The sequence below is a fragment of the Chlamydotis macqueenii genome, chromosome 4 (genome assembly GCF_036417535.1).
Source record: "Chlamydotis macqueenii isolate bChlMac1 chromosome 4, bChlMac1.mat, whole genome shotgun sequence".
Lineage (NCBI taxonomy): Eukaryota > Metazoa > Chordata > Aves > Otidiformes > Otididae > Chlamydotis > Chlamydotis macqueenii.
The window spans coordinates 35658964-35673674 of NC_141559.1; the positions used below are offsets into that span (position 1 = coordinate 35658964).

A 14711-nucleotide genomic window follows, 5' to 3' on the forward strand; every position below is an offset into this window, starting at 1 on the left:
TGTTAGCCCAAGTTGGGGAAAATCAGCCAAGTTTATAGATACTCAAATCTTTTCTAAGGGTGAAACAGAAGCGGCAACTATCAGAGCCAAACAGATTTTTAAAATCACACCTACACCTCCAAAACCTGCATCTGCCCTAAACACACTGCAAAACCCCGATAGGTGGGTACACCACTGAATTCCCTGCAAGAGCACTCAAAATACCTACCTCAACAACCGAGAGGAGGCCTTTACCCACTGGGGACACTTCTCCAGTGAAACAGGTCTCATCTTTGAGCAAGTCACCATGCAAACCTACTACGAGTCAAGAACTTCCTCCACCCTCAGTCCTATAACCTGTCCGTCTTACGACATCATGGACCTCAAATTATATGGTAAATCAGTAAATACTGCAGCCTCTAATGGATGGTTGCAGCTTGGAAGAAATAATCACTGTCCTCACCTTTCCCCACTTAACTAAATTTAGCTTCCGAAACAAACACCTTGCAGAACAGATTGAACCGGACTTTTCTACAGCAATGGTCATAAGCAATACTTTGCCAAAACATTTCACAGCCACAGAAACCAGTGTCCCTCCCTAGCCTGTAAGAATCCCCAAAACACATAGCTCTTTCATATGCTCCTCCATGTGCTTCAATTAGTGCACCATATGCCATTAGGTAAATTAGGCAGAGGAAATTAAGAGCCACAAAGTATCAGGTTCAGCTTACTCAGGCCACTGAAAGAACAGAAAAAACAAGGATCAGTGAGGTTACCCTTCTCTCCTAACAACCAGTTCATCTCTGACTTCTGACTCTTGATCCAAAATCTTTACAAAGACAGGCTGAGAAAACATTTTTTTTGTTTTGTTTTTTTTTTGTTTTGTTTTTTTTTTTTGTTTTGTTTTTTTTTTTGTTTTGTTTGTTTTGTTTTTTAAATCTCCAGTGCAGGTTAAAGGCTCTGTATTCAGATAACATAACAGGTAATTTCTCTTACCTCCAGTCTCAGCAACGTCCTTAACACCAAAGGCAGTAAATCATTCCTGTCCTTCTCATGCCAGCCAACAACCTTATTCCTCTCTCCCCTTGCTAACATACCTCTGGGTCTCCAAAAGTAACAGTGACTTTTCCCTTAAGACTACCTAATTGATTAACATGATCTATTTAAACCCAGAACAATGGCATTTTAATTTTACCAAAAAGCAGCAAAGCTATAGGGAATGACAGCTCAGTCTCTTACACTACAGGACATAGAAAGCTTTATATGAAACTAGCAGACATCAAATTCAAAACAGTCAAAGACACATTTCAGCATGCAACATGAGGTTAAGCTGTGCCACTGCTCACCACAAAATACTGTGGGTGCTAAAAGTGTATTATGAATAAATAAAAAAAAAACCTAAAGAAAACCCATTGAGGGCTATTAAATACAAAGCATCACCTCTCTGAGGCCCCAGGCCACACAAATCTGGATGCTGACAGAATGCATGGATACTTTCCAATGCATGCTTGTTTTTTCCTTAGGCTTCTACTTCAGACATAAGCAAAGACAGCATAAGAATACTGGAATAGGTGGACTTCCAATCTGCTCCACAAAGCTCATTTTTAAACCCTTAGTTGTCTTTCAGGATGGAAGGAGGTCACCTGTCTGAAAGCTTTGCCATTTTTTCCAGTTACTTCAGTTGTTCTAATAAGATAAATCTCAAGATAAAAGGACAAATCTTGGGTTGTTTACTTTTTAAAGACATATGAAAATCCTGAAGTTTTTTTAACATGAAAACAATCTTGGCAATTTCTATTTTATGCCCTCTAAGAACATTAATGATTTTGTTTTATATTGCCATCCAAGTACACCTGTATTACACTAAGCAAAATACTTGTTTAGCACCTGCAGCATGGCAGTTACCGCACTTAAGAAGCACATTTTGTCAATTCAAATACTAACAGATATAATTTTAAAAACCTACAAAAGACAATATGGGAACAGCAATTAAGGGAAATACAGAGAACTATGTCATCATTTCAGACCTGTTCTAGATAGAAAAAAATAAATGCTGTTACTAACAGAAAGTACGGGTAGTCTGTTCACACTGTAAAATGTTCATTTAACATTTCCTTGCCAAGAGCCTCAGAAGGAAGAAGATAGATTGGGCAGTAATGCAAATAATCTTCTGTTCTATACATCAGCAAGATGTGGCATGAAGGCTTCTCCTGCAACTGCCATTACTGTGTTTGTCCCACGATACTGTCCTCTTCCTTCCCAGCTGCCCAGCCTTCACCTGTCAGGAGCACTACATGCTCTTAGTTATTCATGGACCTAGTATTTTAGAAGGGGTAGTGGAAAGAAGGTAATAAATCAACGCAATGTTCTTAAAAGTAATTGCCCCAAATAAACTGTGTTCTTAGGAGAGGAGGGAAACTTCCTGAACTGGTCCAGTCATAAAATGGTATCAGGATTGTTTGAGCTAATACTGTATCAACACTAGATGCCAGTGTGTAAGGGGATGGGGAAGCAGAAGTCCAAATGACAGGGCATAGAAGAATTGTAATAGTAAAATCAAAGCTATTTCTTTTCACTAAGTATTTATTACAAGTAAAAATGTTGCTTAATATAACACGAGACCACTGATCTACTTCCTTTGCTTGAACTAGATATTATATTGTAGATCAAAAGAGATATTTAACAAAGTAATCATTTTTTTTTTTTTGTGGTTGGAACACTATGATTAGATTTGGACCTTCTCTTTAATTAGAAGTCAAGCCTCAGGAGATGGGAATGTCCACTATACCCAGAACAGATGATAAAACTCTCGTAACAACTCTCCCAAGATTAAGATGTAGCTATGCATCCTTATAAAGACCATACTTACATGAATACTTCCCACATTTAGGGTTGTGTGGTCTAGTATCAGTCCTCTGTAGCAAGAGAGCTGCCCATGATCTGCCTTGGTTGTAGCCTCCAGGGGAACAGGCAACACTGTTTTTTGTATCACTGAATCTTAATTCTCTTCCTGAAGCTGAAGTAGTTGGAAACAGATGCAAAAGCAGCTCATCCTAGTGAGCTCATCCTAGTGTAGTGGTCTACACTAAGGGCTAGTACCAGCTCAGTTGAGCCTGTGGTTTGTCACAGATGGCCAAAACTAGGACAAAACCCATATGTAAACATGTCCTAAATTCAAATGGTGATACCTGCAATGAGCAAAAAAACCCTGAAATTTTGTAGCAAAATCAGAAACGCAATGTGCCACAAATGACAGGATCAGAGCCTGAAGTACAGCTGTGCTAAGTGCACAGCAAGCATTAGAGAGGAGTACAGGAAGAGGGAAGAAACAATCAATGACAGGCCTCACTAGGAATATTTTTCCCCCATGATGTAGTGAGGATGCAACTGTAACATGCTTTGAAAGAGTACCTGATCAATCATTTCCATGTTCAACCTGCCAAATCAGATGCTACTTAAGGTAACCAATTACTTATACTAGAATGATCTGCAGATACCAAAGAATAACTTAGAATGAAATGAGAAAGCAGGTGAACAGTACAGAAAAAGAGAACAAAAAAAAAAAAAAAAAAGGAAGAAGTAACAATCTCTTCTCTCTTGTGCACATCAGAGTCAGAGGCCATGGAAACCAACACAAATAACTGCAAACTGAGCTCTCCCACTCAAATTCCAGACGCGAAGGAAAATGTAGATACTGACCTGAGCCTAGACAGAAACCTACACAAATCCATAGGGAAATAAACCAAAGCTCAAATATCAGCTCCAGCAGTCTTAAAATATCAACACGAAATTCCTTCAGAGAGAACTCGACTAATACTACTTCTGAGCTGGAAGGTTACAACGTGCGGAGTCTGACGCCTCAGCCCTGACACGTATCCCCTAGCAGCCCCTCCTTCTCTGTTTTCTTTGAGACTATTACAAATACCTCTGGAAAGAACTCTCTTACAGACCTATTTCCCATCCACCAGATGAATTTTATGTGCTCTTTTTCATTGAAATGTCTCGGGGAGAAAAAAGAATAATAATAAAGAAGCAGAATTATAATCATGTCTAATTAGTTTGGCCCATCATCTCTTTCTTATAAACAGAGCATTCCAGTTCTCCCCACAACTTCCATCCACCTCAAAGCAGAGTTAAAAGACAAAGCCATATGGTTATTTTAAAGATAATTATTGCCATTTTATAGGGAAAAAAAAAAACCACCACAAAGAAAACCCCTCAAAATGACCTTTAAAAGGAAAGCTCCATGATTAAAAAAAACTGCAATGTGTAATTATGGGCTTCCTGAAACTACCTTTTCTAGAACTAAGGTCTACCATGGTTGTTTATGCCCCAGACAATTCTACTAATGCACAAGGAGAGTGGCCTTGTGTCTGGAAGGTTCTCAGTACCTTCTACAGGAGTCTTCTCTGAAAGGTGACAGGACAGTGAAACTTGCTCATGTACAAAAGATGCCTAAAGGAGCACTGAAATTCTTTCAGTGAAGAAGAGTGAACCTTTTTCTCTTTATTCCTTCAACAACCATCTCATTCTCAGTATTATTTTCCATTACCAATTAGCATAACCACTGGAGAGCAGCCCAGACAACGGAAGGAGTTGTTCAGGGCACCAAAGCAAACAGTCCCTCAAAATTCTCTCTGCAGAAACCAGGAACAGAGCGCTCTTTTATTAAAACAAATCCCTCTTCTCTGTTTAGGAATAAGGAATCTGGAAGGCTGGCTAGGATGCACCCTTCACAATAACTCTTTACTGCTATCTGTGAGATGAATAGCCAAAAATCTCCAATGCAACAGTGATGAACTGGCATCATTAAAACAAACACCAGCAGCAACAGGCTCTAGAAGCCCACACGATCCCTAATTGCCAACAACTAGGCTGAACCCATCTGCCATTTATTCCTCTGCTCTACCTGTGATTTTTTTTTCTCATTTACAGATAAGTATAAACTGAGCAGGGAAAATTGCAAAAAAAAATAAATTAAACATAATGAATTACTGTGGCAAAGGAGTTGTCAAAGAAATACGCTGTGCAAAATTGCTCCAGCTTATTGTACTCCTGGGAGGAATATCTCTGACATGCACAGCACGGGCTGCTGACCAGAAACACATGATAAACGAAAGAAAGATACATACATAAGCAGATTCCAACCTCAAGTTTCACCGGTTTAAATCCACACTTAACCAGTGGGACTGCACCACGCTCCAAGTGACTGAGCCTAAAATTTAGCTCTGGAAACAAAAAAAAAATGGAGCCACATGATCCTACTTTTCAGATACCAACAACAAAAGTCATGAGCCTCTGCTTCCGGCTCTGCCATTGATTTATTGTGCAACTTGCAAGAAATCACTCTGCCCCTCTCTGCTGAACTGCTTCATGTGTAAAGCAGAGAGACAGCCATTTTTCTCCCCTGGAGATCAGCCTGCTGATCCAAGTAACCACATGAGCAGTGGTAACAGCCCAAAAAGGAGGGAATGAGATCCTTCCTTCCCGAGCAGCACGGGCCTAGCTCAGTTTGGGGCAATTGTGAAACTGCACCCCAAGCAGCAGAAGCAGCATTAGCATCAGAAGTCTGTCCATCTGACTAAGGCACAACAGGGAAGTAGAAGTCTTAGAATCATAGAATCATAGAATGGTTAGGGTTGGAAGGGACCTTCAAAGGTCATCTAGTCCAACCCCCCTGCAAGGAGCAGGGACATCCCCGACTAGATCAGGTTGCTCAGAGCCTCATCCAGCCTGGCCTTGAACATTTCCAGGGATGGGGCATCCACCATCTCTCTGGGCAACCTGTTCCAGTGTTCTACAACTCGCATTGTAAAAAATCTTTTCCTAATATCCAATCTAAATCTACCTCCCTCTGTCTTAAAACCATTACCCCTCGTCCTATTGCAACAGGCCCTACTGAACAGCCTCTCTCCATCTTTCTTGTAGGCCCCCTTGAGGTACTGGAAGACCGCTATCAGGTCTCCCTGGAGCCTCCTCTTCTCCAGGCTGAACAGCCCCAACTCTCTCAGCCTGTCCTCATAAGAGAGGTGCTCCAGCCCTCTTATCATCTTTGTGGCCCTCCTCTGGACCTTCTCCAACTGGTCCATGTCCTTCTTGTGTTGGGGGCTCCAGAACTGGACACAGTACTCCAGGTGGGGTCTCACCAGGGCAGAGTAGAGGGGGAGAATCACCTCCCTGGACCTGCTGGCCACGCTTCTCTTGATGCAGCCCAGGATGCGGTTGGCCTTCTGGGTCACAAGGGCGCATTGCCAGCTCCTGTTGAGCTTCTCATCCACCAGCACTCCCAAGTCCTCCTCAGGGCTGCTCTCAGTCCATTCTCCACCCAGCCTGTATTTGTGCCTGGGATTGCCACGACCCAGGTGGCAATCCCAGGCCTGGCTGAACTTCATGAGGTTGGCACGGGCCCACCTCTCCAGCCTGTCAAGGTCCCTCTGGATGGCATCCCTCCCTTCCAGCGTGTCGACGGCACCACACAACTTGGTGTCATCGGCGAACTTGCTGAGGGTGCACTCTATCCCACTGTCCATGTCGCCAACAAAGATGTTGAACAGGGCCGGGCTCAACACAGACCCCTGAGGGACGCCACTCGTGACCGGTCTCCACATGGACATTGAGCCGTTAACCACCACTCTCTGAGTGCAGCCATCCAGCCAACTCCTTATCCACTGAGTGGTCCGTCCATCAAACCATCCTAGTCAGGGTTACAAGAGGACCTCTCACTCTTTCCAATGCCCCATTCCAATACAGTACCCTGGATTTTAAATTTACCTAAAATACACAAAATCTGTTAAGTGGCCTCCAAAATTAGCAGTGAAATTACTCCTGAAGATGAAACAACTCAAGTTGTTATGTGCACAAATGTCAGCAGCAATTTGTGAGAGGCTTCAAACTAGAAGGGGTTAGGAGCTAGCAAGATTTCTGTGGCAGAGGGAAGGACTTGCATATTCCCCTTCAGATATGCAAAGCTGGAATTATTGACTGACTGCAGATGACTGTAATGGTTACAAGATAGAAAATCCGGTTACAAAGCACATTGATTTGTAAAAGGACATGAGTTTAACTACAAAGTAAGGACAGTTCTGCCATGTTCTCAGGCCTGTGCCTTAAGACTGCCTTCATGCTTTGTTAAAGGCTTAATATCTTAATTAAAAGGTGTCTTTCAGGCTTCACAAATGATCTGGGAAAACACACACTTAAGATATAGTCAGACCATTACTGTAATATTTATTAAACACAATTTCACAAGATCAACATTATATAGCAAACAGAAATGCAGAGAAGCCTCCAATAATCAAATTATGCTACATACAAAAAAAATAAAACCAAAGTAAGATACAACATACCATTCATAAAAATGATAGCTTGATTTACCAGATGCTCACTAAAGGGATCTATAGCCCCTTTGATCAGCCACTTCAAGTGCTTCTTTATAAAGGAACAAAAGAAGGGTTGTGTCTATGTGTATTGTTGACTTGATGTATTTTAAATAAAAAAGCCCAATTTAGTTCATTCAAATGAAGGCAACCAGCTGTAATCAGCAATTAGCAGGTAGACTATATGCCAGTAAAATCTAGAATCTATTTCTAGAAATGAACTAATTATTTTCTTCTCCCTCTTCATTTTGAGGGTAAGCTTTCAGAGTAGACTCTTAGATTTTAAAAATCAAAATATTTTACTTGACTTCAAGTGATTGATATGCTACTAAATCTCTCAATAAATTCAGGATTTTTTATCCATAATCCTTATCCCAAAGGAAAAAAAAAAAAGCATAATGAAATTAATCCAGTTCTTTCTATAGGCTTTACTCACATTCAGGGTTTAACTGCAAAAATGTGGAAGCCTGAAATCTTCTATTGTAATACTATCATGTAATTTTCAGTTTGAAAACATTTAGAGACATAGGACCAAAGGGTCTGCTTCTTTTGACCTAGCTGACCTATGTTACAGCAACGCATGACCTGAAGCTATCAGAGCCAACAGTGCGCGACCTGACAATGAAATCAAGAAATAATGATAATTACAGGTCACTGTTGCCAGTATAGACATATTTTTAATACTGTCTGACACATAACAATTGAAGGAAGGTTAATATTAGGTCATGAAATTAAATGTGTCCTGATAAAAAATTAACATAGTAATAGGTATTATTTGGAATTAGGAAACATCTGTTTTGATCTTACTAATGGGCAAACATTTAACAAAAATTCAGTGCACACTAGTACATGAAAAAGATATTCACAGGCTACTCCTCACTTTACCTAAACTGTCCTATGTGGTGGATGATTGCTAATTGCCAAAAGAGGCAAAAGATAGTGTATTAATGCACATTTTGAAAGTATTATCTGGTATCTGTTTCCCTCCTTTTAAATTGTTACCTATGCTCTTTGGTCTATCCACTCCCCAGATTTCTTCCCAGCGTCACTACCCAGTATTACCACTCAGAATACTCTACCCTCCTGTAGCATTTGATAGGCTAGTAACAAAGAATATTTGTCAGAGTTCCTGATATGGCTATAAATACATTTCACCCTGCATTATCTAGATGGCATCATCCTATAATAAAAGGAAGTCTATCAAAGACCATTTATGTACTCTTCTACCTAAACCATTTTTATGTGCTTCTCACTGCAAATGAATTATGCCTGAGCTATGTTTTAAAACTGTTCCTGCTTCATTGTATACAAGTTCTTCATCCTTAATACTGCGAAGACTCAAGCATAAGCTGATCTAGAAATACACAGAAACATATCAGAACATAATGTTGTAAAGGACAAGCTTTAGACCCCTGCAATCATAAGAAATATTGTCATGTGATTTTTTTATTAATCTGATCGTGTTCCAGACTAAAACTTAACCTTAGAGAGCCTGAGGAGGAGTTGGAGGTGATGGTATTTGGACTTTTTTTGTCTCTTCTTACCCCAGGGGTTCCAGATTTGTGATTACACTGGACAGACTTCTGGGTAAGATCTCACCAGGCTTTGTATGAAACAAATCTCTACTTCTCTGGCTCTCTCTTGGAAACACCTACACCCACTATTTCATCTTAGGATATCTACCTTTATTAAAGCTCATTGCATGTCTTCATCTGGTCAGCTAATATCCCCATGTCTACCTCCGTTATTTTATAGTAGATCTAGCGTAGAAATTCTTGCTAGTAGACCTTGACTCCAATTACAAAGACCTGCAGGGTCATTTTTGTTCCACTTTAGAGGGTTGGTATGTTGTGCTTTTAAGAGATGTATCCCACAACATACAGCTTAAGGATAAAGTAGACAAGATGCCTTTGAGCCACTGTATTTTCTCTTTCCCTTGTCACGAGCTGTCTCCAGAGAGGAAAGTGTTGTGGGTGTAGTAGCTCATCATAAAATAGCAGAAGCTATAAAACTCTCCCCAGTGGAACTCAAACAGCTCTGAAATGCTGGCCATGTTACCAGAGAAGTGCCCTTTGCACTTTATTTACAGTCTTGCATACTTCACTATTTAGTTTTCCCTCAGTTCTTACAGCAAGGGGCTCTGGTCTTCATGTGGCTACAGGTCTTTTCCCAGACATGATACGGCCACACTGGGGATAAGAATCTCACCCAGCAATTTGTCACCACAGGATTATGATTCCAACTATAATGAGAGATGAACCACAGAGGGTAACTATCAATTAGCAGAGTATGTCATCTAAGTAAGGCACGCTTGCTCCTGTTCTGGCCTAGAAGCAGCAGCAGCAAGACAAAACCACACCACCCTTTAAACAACTACTTTTCTTACTCATAGCTCATCCTGAATAGCAGAACTATCATGACATGATAGCCAGTGAGATTGAGAAGGCGGCAGAAGATACATAGATATGGTTAGAAAGCACATGCATTGCAGATAGGAATGAAAGACTATAGAAAGCTGCATTTTTCTCAACATTATCAGCAACCTACATTATACTGTTAATTTCTCTGTGCTTTCCAAATAAGAATTTGAAATCTGTAACGCAGATAATTTAGGGCAGTGTTTTATTGTCAGGGCTGGTCCACACTTGAAATTCCAATTCCATGGAAAAAAAAAAATCTGAAGTTTTATTTTGGTTTAGTTCCAAATTAGAACTTCTAAAATACAGTTCAGAGGAAAAAGGTACTGGTGGGAAGGACCAGTTGGAAGAAAGGGGAACAGACTGAAATGGTATCAACCTTAAACTAAACATTTTGATAAAATTAGATTTCCTTTTGATAATGATTTGTAGCTATTTGACTTTATTGTAATATGACATGATCTAATAAAAGTTCAAACATGTAGACTGTAACGGCATCATTTTAAGAAAAAAAAAGTTGATTATTTTTAATTATAAAAGGAAGTACAATGATTGATGTTTTAAGTAGATACAAGTAATCAAAGACAAAGGCAATACTCCCCTGCAACTTAAACTCTGCTGGAAACAGCTACAGCACTGTTGCGGATATGGGAGGGGAGGGAAGGGAAAAGCATCCTCTCTCCATCACATTACACAGCAGATACAACACATCAGCTGTGCTATAAGAAGAGGCTACAGCTCCCTCTGTTCTTCTAGCTATAAAAGCTATCCCACTGTAACAGTATAACAAAAAAATCAAATGAAAAGGTCATGTCATGTCAGAAAGCTGTACATCGGGGTATCCTTTGGAAAGGCTTTTCACAAAGGAGTGGGACAGCCAGCGTTAGCCGGTCTGCTCAATCGCTTCATTAAAATCCCATTACCCACCACAAGATATGGATGAAATCCTATTCCCTGGTGGAGAATGGAGAGGGAGAGTTTGGAAACAAGGCAAAAGAGAAAGAGATCTTTTAAAAAATGAGAGGATGAGAAGGAGAACTACAGATTATTCAGTAGCTTACGGGAAAATGTGGCCTTGCAAATAAATAGCTTAGGAAGTTCATGGCAATTGCTGATGAAAATTCTAAATAAACATAAAATGTTTGTGTGCGTGTGTTTTTTTAATACTTGTTGGTTTGCTTCTCTCAATTTTTAAACCCTAGGTATGATGGGATCAGAGCTAATAGAATAAATAATAAAGTGTTGCTACTCTTGACTGAACCAAGAATTATTTTCCCTGCTACAGAAGCAAACAGTCCAAAGAATTCAAAAGCAAAAGTCATGAGGGCTTCTTGCCTTAAATCACAGTTTTACCAAACAACATTGTAGTACATGATAAATAAACAAACCTTCTGGATTTTAAGTGCACACAATTACAGTATAGTATGCCCTGTTAATTCCTTGGAAAATTTTGCCCGTAAGGAATATAAAACAATTACCTTTAACACAGTTATTTTGATATTTCATTACTGTTACCAAAACAGAGAAGTAGAAGAATGTCATTTTTATTTTTCTGGCTAATTTCCTAGTACATCCCATAAAAGGAAAAAATTAAAGAAAAAAAAAGAAAAGAAGGGAAGAATAAATACAGAAATATGGTTCTTACCCTGAAGAGCGGCAGTCTGGTTTATTTCTTTCAGAGCGATCTGTGAGAAAGGAGGCATAGTATCAGCACAAAAGTTGGATGTTCCTTAGCAATACTAGTACAGAAGTCTTAAAAGAACTGTGGCACCATATGACTAGCAAAACCAAAAGCTGATTTCTCTTATAGAACTGTTTTTCTGCACTGGACTACTCTGCCTGAGATCAAGTAAAGTTACTGGAAGTTTAACGTTTGTTAAAATTCCTCTGCTCAAAACACAGTGTATTTAATGTTTTGTATTAATGCTTTGGAAGCTTCCCCTCCCTTTAGCAAAAATGAATAGGACTTTAGTTTAGGGTAAAAATAAGGGAGAGGGAAGAGGAAAGAAGAAAAACCACAGATTACTCAGCGCAAAAAAATCATTCCATGAATCACAGCTGGCAGAGTTCCCTGACAGGATGGGAGAAAAATCAGCAGTTGGTTGCAGCAACATCTGCAAATACACCGAATCCAGTGCAGCCCCATCATTAACTCTTCGACTTCTGGCTGTTCTAGATAGAGAATCTTACTGTGTTTTCAGAAAGGGTTTTGTTTATCCTGTGAGTATTTCAAGTAGCTTATTTACACTAATGCGATTGACTCGCAAACAAAAATCTACATAGTAGAATCATATTAACTCAGATAAACTTCTTTTGGTGAACAATTTATCAGTCGCTAAAGCCATCTCTAGATACATTTCTAAAAGTTTTTGTTTGTTTGTTTTTGAAAGCTCCAATATACAAAGAAAGTATAAAATACTTCCCCTAAGACTTAAATTATCACACAAGCATTATAAAATAACCTGTGTTGTGTTATTAGAATTAACATATTATCAGCTATACTGCAAGTGCAGAATATCTCTTAATGCATTACTTTTGAACTACCTGAAACAAGCAACTGAGATTTGTGTCCTCCTAAAATAAATATATTCTAAAATTAGACAGAGTTTTAATCATTTATTACAGCAAGATCCACTATGCAATTAGAAGGATATTCTTACAGCTATATATAAACTCCACTGACCACAGTAATTTTGCTTCTGATTCCCGTTGTGCATATTTTAAAAATAAAGCTATTTTTCCTGTGTTAGCAGACACTTTACTGAAAAGTGTGTCTATACAGAAGTCTTCCTAAAAAATTGTTCATACTCACATATTGTAGTTTTAATCTTAAAGCTCTGCATTTGAAATAAAATTTGTTCTCTTAATAGCACACATTTGTTCGTGTAGTTTTATCTCATGTACAGAAGAAATATTTTCCTATCCAAGTTTTACGTGCTTATTTGATTACGTTTTCATTAAAGTGGTAAAAAATTATTGTATGTCAACAGTGCTCAAAGAAGTATCTAATGCTTTTTCCATCCACAGGTGCTCCTATTGAGCTGTCATAGCCACACAGGGTATAATTTATTGTGTTTCCGACTCACAGCGATCTCCATTTCATCCCACCATGTGTATTCTGTTAGCTAGAAACAGCATGATATAGCTCAAACCAGAGCTGCAGCAACAGTTGCTCAAATAGACACAGAAATGTTCTTTCCATCTTGATCATTTGTTCATGTAGCCTCCTTACCTGTGAGCCCTGAAAAAAATAAGGCAGGACTTTCTACTGAAATCTGCTTGCCACGTGTTGCTTGTTATCAGCGTTCTCTGTCATACATGTGAACAAGATCACAAGATCATGTGAACAAATCAGTGAGAAGGAAGAAAGGGAGTCAGAGCCCATGTAAACGCAGCCCATGTCCAGCTGGCAGATCCACCACAGCCCAGCCACACTGCTGCACCCTGCTCGTTCAGGAAGTCAATGCAATTCCCTTTTCCTTTTTGTTTTATTGAAACACTGAAACAGGAAATATTACCTTTGTTTTTACACACTTTATTTACCACTAAACTTAGTGAAAGCACACCATACACATATACGCTGGTCTTACTAAAAAGAACAAAGCAAAATGTAATCCTACGAGCAAGTAGTTGGCATTTTAAAGCAAAAACAAAACCTGCACCTGCTAAGCTTACTGTGAACTTAATCTTTTAAATTTGATTTAGTATCAAGTGTAACAAGAGACTCAAAGAGCTGGATCTTTCAATTTAGTGCTCCAATTTAGCAATTTTAGATGCTATTTTGGCATTACGTACAAGCAACAATTCAAGTACTGTCACACACCACAGACCTCTAGAATATGAAAGCTCAGAAGAAACAGGGATTTTTTTTTTAATATACACACATATTTATGTTACATTTCTAATACACACACATGCAGATCCCATTCCTGCATTCTGCAAACTTTTGGCTTGCAAAAGTTGGATCACAAAAGTGCATGCCCACAGCTGATTCTCGTTTATTCTATACATGTTACCTCAACAACTTTTCTAACAGAAATAACAAAGACGACCATATAGATGCAAAGATCTGAAAAATCAAATCCTGCACTACAGATTTTCCTCTACAGCAAAGACACATTGCTACAAAACATTACGGGATATTACGTCTTTCTAGCACAATACTGTATATCCTTCAATTCTAAACTCTGGAAGCCAAAACCATGTCACATTGGAGTAAATATTGAATGCTTGCTGGACTAGCATGCAGAATGAACAAACAAGGCAGCCCGCACTCCATCACGGGAAATTTACAGGAAATAAATCCACTCCCAGTGACAGATACTACCTTCCCGACACAAGCTTCCACAGATGAGACACTAGCACTATTCTCCCTATCCTTGCATTGCTAAGTAATACAATTCCTTGCTGTGCATGTAGCTGTAGTCAAATAGGCTAGAGATTCCTAAGCAGCTAGTCCTTACAAGCTAGAGAACTGGATTGTTTGATTCTAAGTTTATCTTGGTTAATGAACTGTTCTTGAAAAGTCAGCATCATCTCCCTAACCTGATAGTTAGAGGAGAACAGTGTGTAGTTTCGGCTCTGTGCTAGCATGGTAGATCTGTTTCAAATTTACTGGCCACCACCCTAGAAGTGGTGCAGTGCTATCATCTCTAGTTTTACTACTACAGATTTTGCCAGCTAGTTCAGACAGCTCAGATACCACAGACATACACCAGAGAGATGGTTCTTCTGCAGGCAGAAAAAAGTTCTTTCTGCCTGTCCTCCAATCCACAATTTGCATAGCCAGTGACTTGTAGTCTCAATCCCTAAGAAGTCACATGCTACAACCTCCAGCAGTCTAGAGTTAAAGAGATTTTCTCCATTTCATACTACCATCTCCTCTTTACAAAATCTTTGCTGCCCTTATACAAATACAGTCAGTGTGGGAGAAATATAT

At 39.3% G+C, this 14711-nt stretch overlaps 1 protein-coding gene across 3 annotated transcripts in view; it reads right to left on the minus strand.

Moving 5' to 3' along the window:
• SH3D19 (SH3 domain containing 19) overlaps window positions 1-14711 on the minus strand; it is a 79060-nt gene that overhangs the window by 49324 nt on the left and 15025 nt on the right. For 2 of the 3 annotated variants that reach the window (XM_086746577.1, XM_086746578.1), the window contains one exon: window positions 11418-11457. The exons of the other annotated variant lie outside the window; for it this stretch is intronic. In XM_086746577.1, coding sequence (XP_086602703.1) covers window positions 11418-11457 — 40 coding nt within the window. The remainder of the gene's footprint in view (window positions 1-11417; window positions 11458-14711) is intronic. 3 annotated transcript variants of the gene reach the window in all.